Consider the following 14,094-nt stretch of genomic DNA (forward strand, 5'->3'; position numbering starts at 1 on the left):
ACGGCAGTCTTAATATAATGTAGTAAATAAGAAATTAATGTAAAAAAGTTGTTTATGCCTAGTCTGCAATTTTCAGTATACAATTACAACACAATGACTAGTTTCAGTTGTTTTCTGCAACCACCTTTGGATCTGTAAACAAATTAAGGAAAAATAGCTTAAGAAAATATTTTAGAAAAGAGTAGAATATAAAACAATGTGCAATAGCTGAACAAAATATATAAGGAGAGCCAACTCTAAAAGTAAAAGTGAACATGTAACAGTTTCACTTAACAGTAGTCTGTCAGTAATATATTAATGCTTTTAAGATAACACTCCATTGATATAATAAAAAAGAAGTGAACATGGATTGAAAACCATCATCATTAACTGTAGCTGTGCAACAAGAATTACCTGTATTATGAACCGAGACTATGACAGTATATAGTTAAAAATTTCATCATGAGTGAGCCACTTTTTAAACCTGTCAAAAGAATTTAAAATCGGAAATTATTGAAAAGCTTATACCCAAATTCAAGAAAATTTCAGAATTGTAAAATATCAAAGGAATTAAGTTAAAATTACAAGACTGGGCAGCTGTGTTATGTAGTTAACTGTCAACATGCCACATGTAAAAGACAGCCCCTATATCACTGTCAGATGATAAAGAACATCAAAGTATAACATAACACCAAAAAATATGAGTAACACATCATAATCTTCCAAGATGATGCTAATAAGAAAAGAAAATCACCAGTTACATTACTAAAACTTGGATAACACTCATGATTGCATTTGTGCAGCAGGTATTATAGTGAGAATAGTATGTGCAACAGCATAAGAATTGTTAGCTATTCCATAGCTATAAACAGACATACTAAAAAGTACATAATGATTTTATGAAAAAGCTATGTGATTAAGGTCATAAAATGAGAAATAGCATACCATGGCTTACAAAAGGAGTGATCCAGCACGTTGTATAAAATAGTCATGTTTATAAAATGTGTAAAGTTGAAGAGTAAAATTAAAATGCCACAAGTCCAGCTCTCCTGGCAAAACATGTCAAAAATAACTGAATTATGCAGGGGCTTCCACTGGCCAACTGAAGTAGCCAACAAGGCCAATGGGTGGTGCAGGACTGACACAGCAAATGTAATTATATAATTATACTGAAAATTTTGCTCCAAACATCATGTTTTTGCATAAATTTTTTTTTATCTAGTAAATACAGTAGTACTTCGTATTGTGAGGGCTGACATTTTGTATGGGAGGTACACATCCCAGTGTTGAGATGTACACATAGTAACTCATCGTACAGAGGATGCATTAGTTCTTCCAGTTGACTGAGGATTGAAAGGGCTAGTCCTAAGCTCCCATTGTGTAGAAAATGGCATGGCTGATTCATCAGATCAGATATAAAATTATTGTCCACATCTGTAATTATAGTGTGGGGAATGCCAAACTTAGAAACCAATTGTTTACTGTAGCCTGTGCCACTGTACTTGCTTGCTGATCTGAGATTACTACCATTTTGACAAAACATGAAAAGTTATCTATCATGTTTAATATACAGTGCTTACTAACTGGTGTCCAGAATTTCCATTCCCACATTTTCAAATGGTTTGGATGCTTCTGGTAACCCCTGCAATGGCTCCCATTAATGACTAGGATCAACATGTTGCAAATAATGTACAACTTTTGGCATAATGCTCAATGTCCTATCTCCTTGTTCTCTATCAAAACTTTTGAGCCACACCCTGATGAGTTGCTCTTTGCCCTCTATGAGCTGTTAAAACTTGGTCATATGCTTGCTTTAACACTTCATCCATGGAAGCTGCATTTACCAACAAGTGCGGTGTACACTTTACTGTTCTACACAATAAGCCCTCACGTGTTGCAATCTGTGTCTGTTCCCTAAATACTTGGCAGTCAGTGCTTCTTGCCAGTTGGCAATGGTCCTAGTCAGTGCTCACAAGACTCCAATCATCTTACTCAAGCCATAGACAGTGTTGTGCTTTTGTGTGGTTTATGTGCCATTTCATAATCAGATTCATTTACTTTTAGAGCCCATCATGTTAACCTATTTGAAAAATCCTTTAACCCTAGTAACCACTTCAAGGCACCATTGTCTGTTACAACTTTAAATTTTCTCCCAGACAGGTAACAACAGAAATATGTAATACCACAAATGACAGCTGATGTCTACTTCCCTGTTGTTGAATAACTCTCTTCCACTTTAACTGCATCAGTGCATATCTGGAGTCTTTGTTATTCTTGGTATAATGCATGCACTTGTAATAATTCTCGCATTCAGGTGTCAGTTACCACAACAAAATCTCTACTTCTTTGTACCATCTGATGATTTATTTGGAACAGTTACAATGGCAGCTTCCCATGGACTATCATTTTGTTCAGTAATACTCTCAGGTAACAGCTTCTCAATAAATTCTTCCATTATAGGCTGTTGGTGCTTAGGGATTCTATACATCCTGTACATGGGGCGTTGTTATCTGTTGGAATCCTACATAGTGTTGCTGGTAATTGTCTGCCAGAATTAAACAGATCTGTGAATCATAGTAACAAAACCCCCTTAGCTTATTTGCCTCTTACCTCTAAATGTTCTACCTTATTGTGGAAATCAGTTTATGTGATGGTTTGCTTGTGGCAAAAGTCTCCACACGACCTATCCAGATCACCACCACCTAGGATGTCCAAGTTGGCAATCAATAAACTCTTTGGCGGTCTCACCTTGTCATAACTAAAGTTATCCACATTTAGTGGAACCATATATTCCTTTCTCACACAACACACTTCTACACACACAACAATGTGACATATCCATCTCATCATTGTATTCTTACGGCTCTACAGCTGCACACCAAGGGAGCTACAGCACATAATGTCTCACATGGAAAGTCTGTATCCCTACTTACACAGACTATCTTTCCTGTACCTCTCAGTACTTTATCAGGTGAACTGAGCTTTCGTGCATGCAGCTGCAGTTTCTCTTATACCACCTTCATGACTGGTGAAACTTGCTGTGATGTAACATTTTTAGTGGCTTTCCAAGCTGAAACAATGTCCCATTGAGTTTCTCAGTTTACTGAGAAAGGTAATTTTCTGCAGAATGCTTATCAGAAAAATAAAGCGCCAGGATTGCACAGTACCCCTCACCGACACGTGGAAACACTTCCATATATACCTGAAAAGTTCTTGTTGCAAACATTGAAACTGAAGGTGATGACCCCCATGTAACCTATATTGCGAAGATTTTAGTCTCTTCTTACACAGATGGTCCAGACTAACAATTGACATATGAGGTCGTGCACTAAAAATCAATATTCTATTCTGTTTACTATGCCCAACAAGCAGCATTCCACCTCTGTATATACTTTTGCTGCACTTTGTTTTACCATTGATTAATTCCATTGGCATTCTGGAAAATGAAGAAACCACACAATAATTTCTTAATCAATGCTCTTTTATTGTATACACAGCTGGTTTTGGAACACTTAATTCCATCATCTTGTGTAAAAAATAAATCAATTAACACTTTGGGTCCTGAGTCATTGCGCGCCGGTGTCTACCATGAAGACTGGCTGATTTTAACGTATATTAAACTACTACAACTCAAGAAAGGTTTCAGTTACAGCAATAAAATTACTCTTATTGAAAAAACCTAGACTTTCTTGTTGAAAACCATGTATAATACCTTTCTCTTGAATTAATACATACTTTTGACAAGTGTTATTATTATAACTTTGTTTTTGAAAAAAGGAAAAATTATTCAAAGGTATATTCACTGTATTTTATAGAAGGAAATTTTTTATTTTACACAAAAATTGTAATTATGGTGGAACGGCATGTCTTATCTACAGTAACCTCCTGTAACTATTTTAGGACGCAATTTTGCTCTTTGTGTGGTAAATTTTTAAGCACAGCACTTTGCACAGTGCTACTTTACATTCACTACACTGCTAGCTTGTGTCTTTTCGCCACACTTATCCAGTCAGTTTTTTTTTTTTTTTTTCCTCTCGAGAACACACTACACACGGTTTTTGTTTCTGTTTCTTACCTACTTCTGTCTCAATCTTTTCCAGGAAATGTTTTCCAGTTGATAGTCTTGAGAGTCCAGATGGACCAAGTTGGGGTTAAAGATCTTTGCTTTGTGCAAGATCTGCACAGATAACTGTCATGAAGTGAGATGCTGCAAGGCGTTTTCCAGTAACCTGTATAATATGCAGGAATTTACAATCGCCATTAGTATAACATGGAATGCCAACTTTCTCCACCACTTCACAGTTCGATGTTCAAATGCGCCGTATGACAATCGCTGATCTGATAAGTCAACACCAAACTTGTTTTTATTGTAGTCCACTACACAGGCTGGCTTTGACTTCTCTCTTCCTCTCTGATCTGTGAAAGTGACCATCTCAGCAGTGTGCCTTGTACTTATCATATGCACATTTCTTTTCTCCTTCCAACACAGTGCTAACATATTTCCTTTACGCCTGAAAATAAGTTCACCTCGCTGAAGGTTCGGTTCTTTTATAGCATGAGGCAATCCCTGCCGAGATTTTGTTGTTGTTCACACAAGAGCAGTTTTTGCAGCTTCCAGTTCTGAAGCAAGTATTGGACTTGAGTAGAATTTGTCCGTAAACAAAGTGTAGCCTTTTCCTCACAGATTTGCAAGCAATGTCTTTACCGGAGTCACTGTGTCAGACCTTCCACCCGCGTAAACAGAGAAATTTCAGGTGTAACCTGTATCAGATTGATAACATGTACAGTTTCATACTGTATTTATTTGGTTTTTGTGGCATGTACTGTTTGAAATACACACGACCTCGAAATTTACACATGCCTTCATCTATTGTAATTTTTTGAGATGATATATACGCACGCTGGAAATTAGCACACACATTATCTAGGAGGGGGCTCACCTTGTGCAGTGGGTCATAGCCAGTTTCTCATTTCCTCTTAGCTACAGAATTATCACTAATGTGGAAGTTTCTCAAAATAGAAAGAAATCTGTTACGGCTCAAGATGTTTGGACAGAAATTACACGACACAACAGGGTTCTTGGATCAGTGCTCTCGTATACGTGGCCCCACACTTACACACATTTGGACTACAATTGCCAGAAACTTGCTTATTTCCATAAGTGTAACTCCTTTCCACTTTGATAATGAGCAGGTGGGTGAAAGGGAATTTGTGCTTCGTAATTTTCTGATGCATTGTTGAGCATACAGATTAGTTTGTTCCTTTATATGATTCATCACACTGTCTGTAAGGAAATATGAAAAAAATTCTAGGGGTGCACTGTTCTGGTCTAAACTGACATCATTGCATATTCCGGAGTGTCCTGAGAATAGATCGATATCTGGTGCACGATCAGTAGTCGTCCAACCTTTCTCAGAATTGGTGCAGTGCACAGGTCTCGGCTTCCCCCTCGCTGTCAGTCTCACTCGTTCTTCAGGTGCTTGGGCAGTTGCTCTCCTCTTCTGAATCTATCAGAAGAGTAGTATTTGCAAATAAAATCATAATTACGTACTGAGAGTTTTTTCAGTGAAAATCTGAACAAAAATTATACGTGTTTTGTTGTCAGAATTCTTTACCTGAACTACTTCTTGAACATAGTCCATATCATCATCAGAGTCATCTACAATATCTTCCTCTGACAAATCACTTTCTTCTAAATCACGATATAACTCGCGAGCAATTTCTTCGTCTGTCAAGCCAAGCTTCGCCATGTCGACTCTACTGAGACCACGTGGGAAAAAAATCGCCGCTCACAAAACCCCACAAATAAAAAGGGAAGAACACCCTTCCACAGCATGCCCGCACCATCTAGTGACCAATACTTGAAATACAGTCCATGAAGCGCCTCCCAGACAAGCGGGAGCCGTAAGAACACACAAAGGAAGGACGGGAACACGCGCCCGTAAAATTACGGGCACCGCACTTTCGGGCAGGCCATGCACGCCCGTATTTTTACGGGCGTCAGCGCCTATGTGTTAGCTTCGAAGGTTATCTTCACTCCAGTATTGTCATGGAATCAAAAGTTCTGTGTCAGACTGATAAAATGGGGGCATAAATTCCATAAAAACTGTTCATCCATGCTGTGAGACCAGGCACACATGCAGGAAAACTATGTAAATGTTTCCCTTTGCAAAAGTTTTCTATTTGTGTTCGCAGTCGCATGGTGGTTGTTATGGAATTTGTCACCCCCTTTCATCCTTTGAAATGGAACTTTTGGTTCTGTTATGACACTGGGGTGAGATGGTTACATGATTATATCTTTTACACCAGATGATGAAATTTAGTGTTCCAAAACTAGCTGTGTATACAGTAAAAGATTGTTGATTAAGGAACCGTTGTGCACTTTCTTCATTTTACAAAGTGGATTTTCACACAAGCTGGGGTGCTGATCAGTCTACCCTTCTACAGCTGTACCAGGCATTAATTCAGTCCCATCTAGATTATTTGAGCCTGGCTTACGGTTCGGCACTCCCTTCCGCATTGTGGTTGCTGGACCCCATCCTTCACAGTGGGATCCGGTTTTCCATCTTCCACCTCTTTTCCGGGCCCTTCTGCATATACCCCATGGTGTGTGCCCCACCTGTGCCCTCGGCTCAATTTGGCACAGGGCCCAAATGACTCAGTCCGTCCTGAGGCCCTTCGCATCCACTTTATTTCAATCCTTGCCATGTTTCAAGGCTCTGACGTTGTCTATACTGACAGTTTGATGGTTGATGGTTGCTGGTTGTGTTGGATCATTATGAACAACACTCATTGCCGGCTGGCTGCAGTGTTTTCGGTGCCATACTGGTTGCCATCTCTCGCGTCCTAGAGTATATCCGCTCCTGCTCAGGTGAGTCCTTCGTTATCTGTAGTGACTCCCTGAGCAGTTTGCGAGCTAACGGCCAGTGTTTCCCTCGCTCTCGTCTGGTGATGGGTATCCAGGAGTCCCTCTTGCCTGTTGCGGCTGCTCTGTGGTCTTTGTGTCGACCCCGGGTCATGTAGGCATCCTGGGGAATGAATGTGTTGACACGCTGGCCAAACAGGCTGTTGGTGCACCAGCCTTGGAGATTGGCCTTTCGGAGTGTGACTTCAGGTCAGTTTTGTGGCAGAAGGTATTTCGCACCTGGGGTGAAGAATGGCGCACCCTGCCTTCACCCAACAAACTTCGGGCCATCAAGGAGGCTACCGGTGTATGGCGCTCCTCCTTGTGGGTCTCTCACAAGGACTCTGTTGTCCTCTGCCAGCTGCACATTGGCCACACCTGGATAACGCACAGCTATTTATTGTGCTCCGAGGACCTTTATGTATGTCGCAGTGGGTCAGCTTTGACTGTGGTCCACATCTTGGACTGCCCACTTCTAACTCCATTCAGGCAGACGTTTGCGCTGTCTGATATGCTTCCTGCACTTTTATCAGATGACATTGCGATGACAGATTTAGTTTTGAGTTTTATTCATGCAGGGGTTTTTTATCGCTTGATCTAGTGTTTGTCCCGCTTTTGTGTTGAGTCTGGCCTTTGGTCTATGATTTTATACTGGGGTGTTTAGTGCGTTTCTTGGTGGTTGGCTTTTCCTTTTTTGTTTCTATGGTCGGCCAACCACTGTCACACTCGGTGTGATTTTGATTCCTTTTGTGTGGTCTCTGTCTGTGTCTTTCTTCTCCTGTGTCATCTCTTGTCATTTCCATTGTTTGTTTTTATTTGTTGTGGGGGTTTAAAGTTCATGGAAAAAGGGACCGAAGGCCCTAGTAGTCTGGTCTTTTCAATCACACAAACCAACCAACCAACCAACAAAGTGGATTTATAAAGTTCCGGCTGCCCCGTAAGAACAACTCTTTGTCCATTGTCATTTAACAAATGCTTGCTCTGACACTATTTCGCTCCTTAGACAGTCGTGTACCTGATGCCTCACTTCTGCACACTCAAAGCATTGCGGCTGAAGGAATTGCTTCTGACTGTGACCCGAGTGTCCACATCTACAGCATTTCACCTCAGAGGAACAAAAATTTGTTTATCGTGTCCTTGGTCGCAATGTCAACTACTTCAAGTTGTGTATCAACCATAATAATGGCAACAAGTCCATTGGTTTTTCCAGTTGTACCCTCCTCAACATGTCCATTGGAAGCTCTGCAAAAATACATCCAGGGCCCTGTTCTGTCACGTGCAGAATGATTGTCCATTTTCCCTTTCTGTGACAACTTGTAGCACTGTGCATTGAGTTTCTAATTCTGTCCAAAACTACTACTACTAAGTTTTGTTTTTTTTTCATTTCTGTGACAAACCATTAAGTTCTTCTCAATAAATAAATAAATAAATAATAAAAAAACAACTCATGATGTTTTGATTGTGGTAACATTGATAAAACCCCTGTGAAAGCTGTTCAAATGGCATAATTTTTGTGTCACTGATCAATCATAACTTGGCCATGTGCATGTATATCTCATCTGACAAACAACTAACTTAGCAACAGCTTCAGATCACTAATAAACACAGACACATCTTTAGGTGATATACCTGAAAAGGAGTTAACAGATTACCTGCAACAGGGTCTGTAGGAGAAATACATGCATTAACCAAAGCTTTATGGCTCCATTGCCTCAGCTTGTCTACACTTTTTGATGGCTTCCAAATTGCCCACTTGTCTTAGTAATGCAGAATTGTTTTCCTAAAACTTTGCTACTTGTCACCTAAAAGTTTCAGGCACTTCTTGCATCAACCCTGTTCATGTTTACAGCATTTGTATAGCCTACATTTAACAATACAATAAGAAATGATGAATATCAACTTAAAAGTTACTGTCAAAGAAAAATTACAGTAATCTTTACAATGTGTCATGACCCAATGTTATTCAGGATTCTGATGTGCTTCATGTGCCAATCTTCTGCATGTGCTACATGTAGGTGGCACTGCCTGCACACACATGAACTCGTGCCCAGCTAAGTTACAATACAGGCATCTCACTGGTCGCAAAGAGTACTCCTTATAATTACCCCTAAATTGCTACAGGTCCACAGGTGCATGTGGCTTCACAAGTGTCACTTGTGAATGTTCTGCTTACCAAACAAGGCCATACAATAACAAAAAAACAACAACAAAAAAGGTCAAAACAAGTCACCAAACCCATACTGCTGCATTGCATCCTGCAGCTGAAGATGTGTCTCTGGACCCAGCTCCATCACTAGATGTAATGGTGCCAGACAGTGACACTCCTGATGCCAGATGCTATGATCAAGGAGTTGAACATTATTTTGGGTGGTAGTTGTGGTTAGGTCAAGGTCAGGATGCTCATCGACCACCACCCTTTGGCATGGGAGAGTAGTGGTTTGCTGATCAGATGCCTGTCCGTTGCCCAATAGGTGTAACTAAAACAGCATTAAAGAAAAAACATTTGTTGGTAGCAGTACACAGATGATGTAATGACATTCCAATCCACCTGTGGCAGCAGGGCAGTACCAGAGAATGCCCAGCTAGGAAGGTGCTGATGTCACCGTGTGGCTCACATTGTCGTCGCTGAGATGGTGAGACTTGAACCAAGCATCGGTTACTCTGCCCAGTGGCAGCTGAACAACATTGCGTGGGACGCACAAAGGCAAGGTGAATCACATTGCAGCCCCCGGATGGGAGAAGCAGCCAGCGGTATTTGAATCTGCCCACCAGAACAGCGGGTGACAATAGTGTATGCTGGCTCTCGTGATTTGCAGAAGAGGTTCTGTACATCCAGGGTCATGCTGAAGGCCACCAACTGGCCTGATGGTTGAAGGCACCAGCAGCACTACAGCTAACAGGATCAAAATCTCCAGGGTGGAACTAAGCAGCAGTATGGGATTGTGTAGGCTGCTAGATGAGCAGATCAGCACAAGCCCCTCCTCACTGCAGGCCGCTCTCAGACTGTGCAGACCTCTAATTAAAATGACCAAATGTTTGTATAGGCCTGGCCCGAGCTTGTTATGCCATCTTAATGTTTTCCTCATGTCAGTCTACAACAGAGTTGTGACGTGGACATGGAGGTACCAGGCCATCAAAATCGTGGATGCTCTGCCTGTCTGCTGTGTCAGTAATTTGGTGCCTCGGACTGCCTGGTCTGGTCTGGCCTGGTTATGGTGTGAAGGAACATATTTGGTGGTGTGCCTACAATAACTCAATTTCAGTGGCCAATCCATGTTGAAATTCTGTCCTACTGTTACGGCTTAATCTACTGTCCTCAGCTCCTTGCGTTACCAGGGAGGGCAAATGAATTTTGCTTGGCTGCATCCAGTACATTACTTCATGGTGCAACAATAGTAATAAATTTGAACAGAGCTTTTGCGTGTGTGTGTGTGTGTGTGTGTGTGTGTGTGTGTGTGTGTGTGTGTGTGTGTGTGTGTGTGTGTGTGCGCGCGCGCGCGCGCACAGTGAGTGTATACCTGTCCTTTTTTCCCCCTAAGGTAAGTCTTTCCACTCCCGGGATTGGAATGATTCCTTACCCTCTCCCTTAAAGCCCATATCCTTTCGTCCTTCCCTCTTTCCTGATGAGGCAACCGTTGATTGTGAAAGCTTGAATTTTGTGTGTGTGTTTGTGTGTCTATCGACCTGCCAGCGCTTTCGTTTGGTAAGTCACATCATCTTTGTTTTTCGATATATTTTTCCCACGTGGGATGTTTCCCTCTATTATTTCTAATATTATAATTTGGGGATTGCTGGTACTTTGTTTTTAGTGTGATTCATGCTTCTGTGTTTACTTATCTTATAAATGATTAGTTCCTCTATATTTACCTCTTTTAAAAAGGTGCAGAGATTACTTTTTAGAATATTATTTTATTGGCAATGTTAAAACCACTATACATTTGCATTTATGCATCAGCCCTGCCCACAACCATCTCTTACTTATTACTGTTGTTGAGTTGTGTTGTTGTATAGTTACCATTCAGACTAAGTAGGATAGAATAATTGGTATACTGCAGAACAGGAAAAATATTAGTTTTAGAGTTTGACAGACATTGTACAGAAATGTAGATTTGGAGTGAAAATGAGTGAGGAAGTATTCTGTATCTAATAAATTAAAAGGAATTGTTACTACCTGTACATGAGCTGTAAGGAAAAATGTCCATGAATCAAATGTAAGTTGCCATACTTTCTGGCATAAGGTTAAAAGACAGGAAACTTAGAAAAAGGGTAGATAGGATTAACAACAGATGGTTTCAGAGAGATTGCCAACAGGTTATGTAGTTTAGTTTGTTGAGAAAGGGGGAGGGGGAGAGAGACTCTCAGAGCTGTTGTGAATTTATTTTGTTGGCATTGTACACTTTATCAAAAATTTGACATTTCAACAACCACATTAAATTTCAAGAGATTTTTAAGAGCATATTTCAATATTATTTGCTGTAGGCTACAAAATGAAAATGGTTTTTAATATAATATGCCCTGTTTAGTATTTTATTGTAATTATGTACAGAGACAAATTTTGTGCCCATATATTTTAAACCTCCAAGAAAGTAGAACTTAATCAGCAACTCGTGTTGTAGATATGTTTTGTAATAAAAATCTCAATTAGATTCCAGATGATTTACCATTTGAAGAACTATTAAAAAAGACAAGTGACCTATATCTACAGTACCCACCAGAAAGTATTGAAGCAGAAGTTTCTGAGAGGTCACGTAGAGAGTGAGTACAATTATTTGTTACATCTCTATAGAAAATTAAATTTCTAAGACTCGTATTTAACCACTTCATTAACTGAGAGAATTTCGAGGATTAATTTGGTCATATGAAGTATACTTCTTTCCATTCTGGGTTTAAATAGATACGTATTTAGGATCTTGTTGTATTGATAATTGCATAGAATGTCAGGATGAGAGAAATTTGCATTGGTAACATATGAGTAACTGTAACATATGAGTAACTGTAACATATGCGGCATGCTAAAGAACAAGCATAAATACTTTGTAACTTGTTGCTAGTACGAATTGTACAATTACTATCAAATTAGGGAAATATTATTCAAAGGGAGAATACATTGTAGTATTGTCTTCCAATTATTCTGGAAAGCTATATTACTATCCTCAGCATTTTATTTTCCTTCTTATTGCAACACATCTTTTCTTGCATTTTTTGTGAACCCTTTGTATCATTAAGAGATCGAACTGTGCGATCTCTTTATGGTGATGCTCTCATACTCCTATTAATAGTACAATATAAGGAGCAATTCAGCTAAGGTGTTCACCTCAAATACTGTATTTGCTGTACCACTTAAGATATCATTATTCTGTTTTCATCCAAATGAACTTGAAAAAACTCCTCATGAAATAATGTATTTCACAGATATATTAATTACAGAGATTCTGGTATCAACTTCACCTTTTCAAATTGAACTATAGTAATTTCTGCTTTTAGTATTGTAGGAGACAGATTTAATTATGATATGCTCTTCAAATCCTGACTGGTAGTTTTGGAAAAAATTACAATATTTAGAACTTAGGATTTATCTGTTTTGAACATAAACCAACTGTGGTCTTACATGGAAGTTCTTATTGTTACACAGAACTGCTGTGTCAGGCATTGGGTGCTAAGCCTGATACAGCTAAGAAGGTCTACTTACAAAAGTGGAATAAAAGAGAAAAGTTTAATTTAAAACTGATACTAATCACATATAACAATGAAAATAATCAATTATTGACAACATAATGTGATTGGATGGATAAAAAACTACTCACCAAGTTGCGGCTGGAAAATGCACATACAAAAAGGTTTTACTTGTCGAAGCTTTCAGAGCCAGTGGCTCCTCCTTCCAGCAGAAGAGTTGAAGGAGAAGAAAGAACAGTGAAGGAAAAGGGGTGAAGTTCGGGAAAGTGACCCAGAATCCTGGGTCAAGAGGGACTTATCAGACAGCATTAGTTAGATTCCTTCTCATCCTGTCTGGTAAGTCTGCCCTGAACCAGGGTTCTGGGTGACTTTTCTAAAGTGTATCCCTTTTCCTAACCCTCCAGTCCTTTCCCTTCACCCCTCTTCCTTCCCCTTCAACTCTTTTGGTGGAAGGAGGAACTGCTGGCTCTGAAAGCTTGCGTAAGTTAAACCTTTTTCTGTGTGTGTTCTCCTGGGTGAGTAGACTTTTTAATCTATCAAATTACATTATACAAACAATGGAAAATCCAGGATGGAATGTAACAATATTGTGAAAAGATAGTGACTAATCACCATATAGCAGAGATGCTGAATCGCAGGTAAGCACAACAAAAGACTATCACAAAAGCTTTCAGCCAACAAGGCCCTTGTGAAAAATACACACACACACACACACACACACACACACACACACACACACACACACGCTACTCTGCAGTCGTGCGTGCGTGCGCACACCACCATTTGGTGTGTAGATTTTCTTATCTATCAAATTACATGATACAAACAGTGGAAAATCCAGGATGGAATGTAACAAAGGTCTTGTTGGCCAAAAACTTATTTAGTGACAGTCTTTTTTTCATGACTATCTGCAACTCTATATTTCCACTATATGGTTAGTAACAACTATCCTTTTCATAATATTGACAGAATTACATGATACTAATCACAGTTCGTCACATGAGGTTGCAACATAAATTGAGGTATACACATTATTAAGCAATATATGTGTGTCGTAAGTTTAATCTGCCTCTCATGGCCTCGTCATAGTCCCTAATTTTCCTTCCTTTATGAGTTTGTCAAGATAAACATTTACATTGAAGAATAACACAACCAACAGCAATCAACAGAAAACTATGAAAGAATATGGTTGTAAACATTAACTTAAAACTCCGTTTATGTTCCTCATGTGCTAGAAATGCCCACTGTCTACTGCAATGTGTGTTTGAAATTGATGGTGCAGGGACAGCGAGATAGATTGAAGAAATTCCTTAGATATCATTGCTGTGACAGTGTAATGTTTTAAATCCTCTTGAATACTCAGAACTTGTGCATAGACTTCATCTATGAGTTTATCCCAGAGCAAAAAAGTACAATGATGTCAAACTGGGTGGACATCCAGGCCAACTGGTAACATCTCCACATCCAGTCTGACCAGTAAAGAGCTGGATGAACACTTCCCTGCAGGTACCACCACATACATGTATGAATTTCAAATG

General features: G+C 39.6%; 1 protein-coding gene across 2 annotated transcripts in view; it reads left to right on the forward strand.

Annotated features, from left to right (window-relative positions):
• The window catches only part of LOC126335366 (TBC1 domain family member 20), a 185,325-nt gene that overhangs the window by 148,545 nt on the left and 22,686 nt on the right, over nucleotides 1-14,094 (forward strand). For both annotated transcript variants that reach the window (XM_049998570.1, XM_049998571.1), the window contains one exon: nucleotides 11,529-11,638. In XM_049998570.1, the coding sequence (XP_049854527.1) occupies nucleotides 11,529-11,638 (110 nt within the window). The remainder of the gene's footprint in view (nucleotides 1-11,528; nucleotides 11,639-14,094) is intronic.

The sequence above is a fragment of the Schistocerca gregaria genome, chromosome 2 (genome assembly GCF_023897955.1).
Source record: "Schistocerca gregaria isolate iqSchGreg1 chromosome 2, iqSchGreg1.2, whole genome shotgun sequence".
Taxonomy (NCBI): Eukaryota; Metazoa; Arthropoda; class Insecta; order Orthoptera; family Acrididae; genus Schistocerca; species Schistocerca gregaria.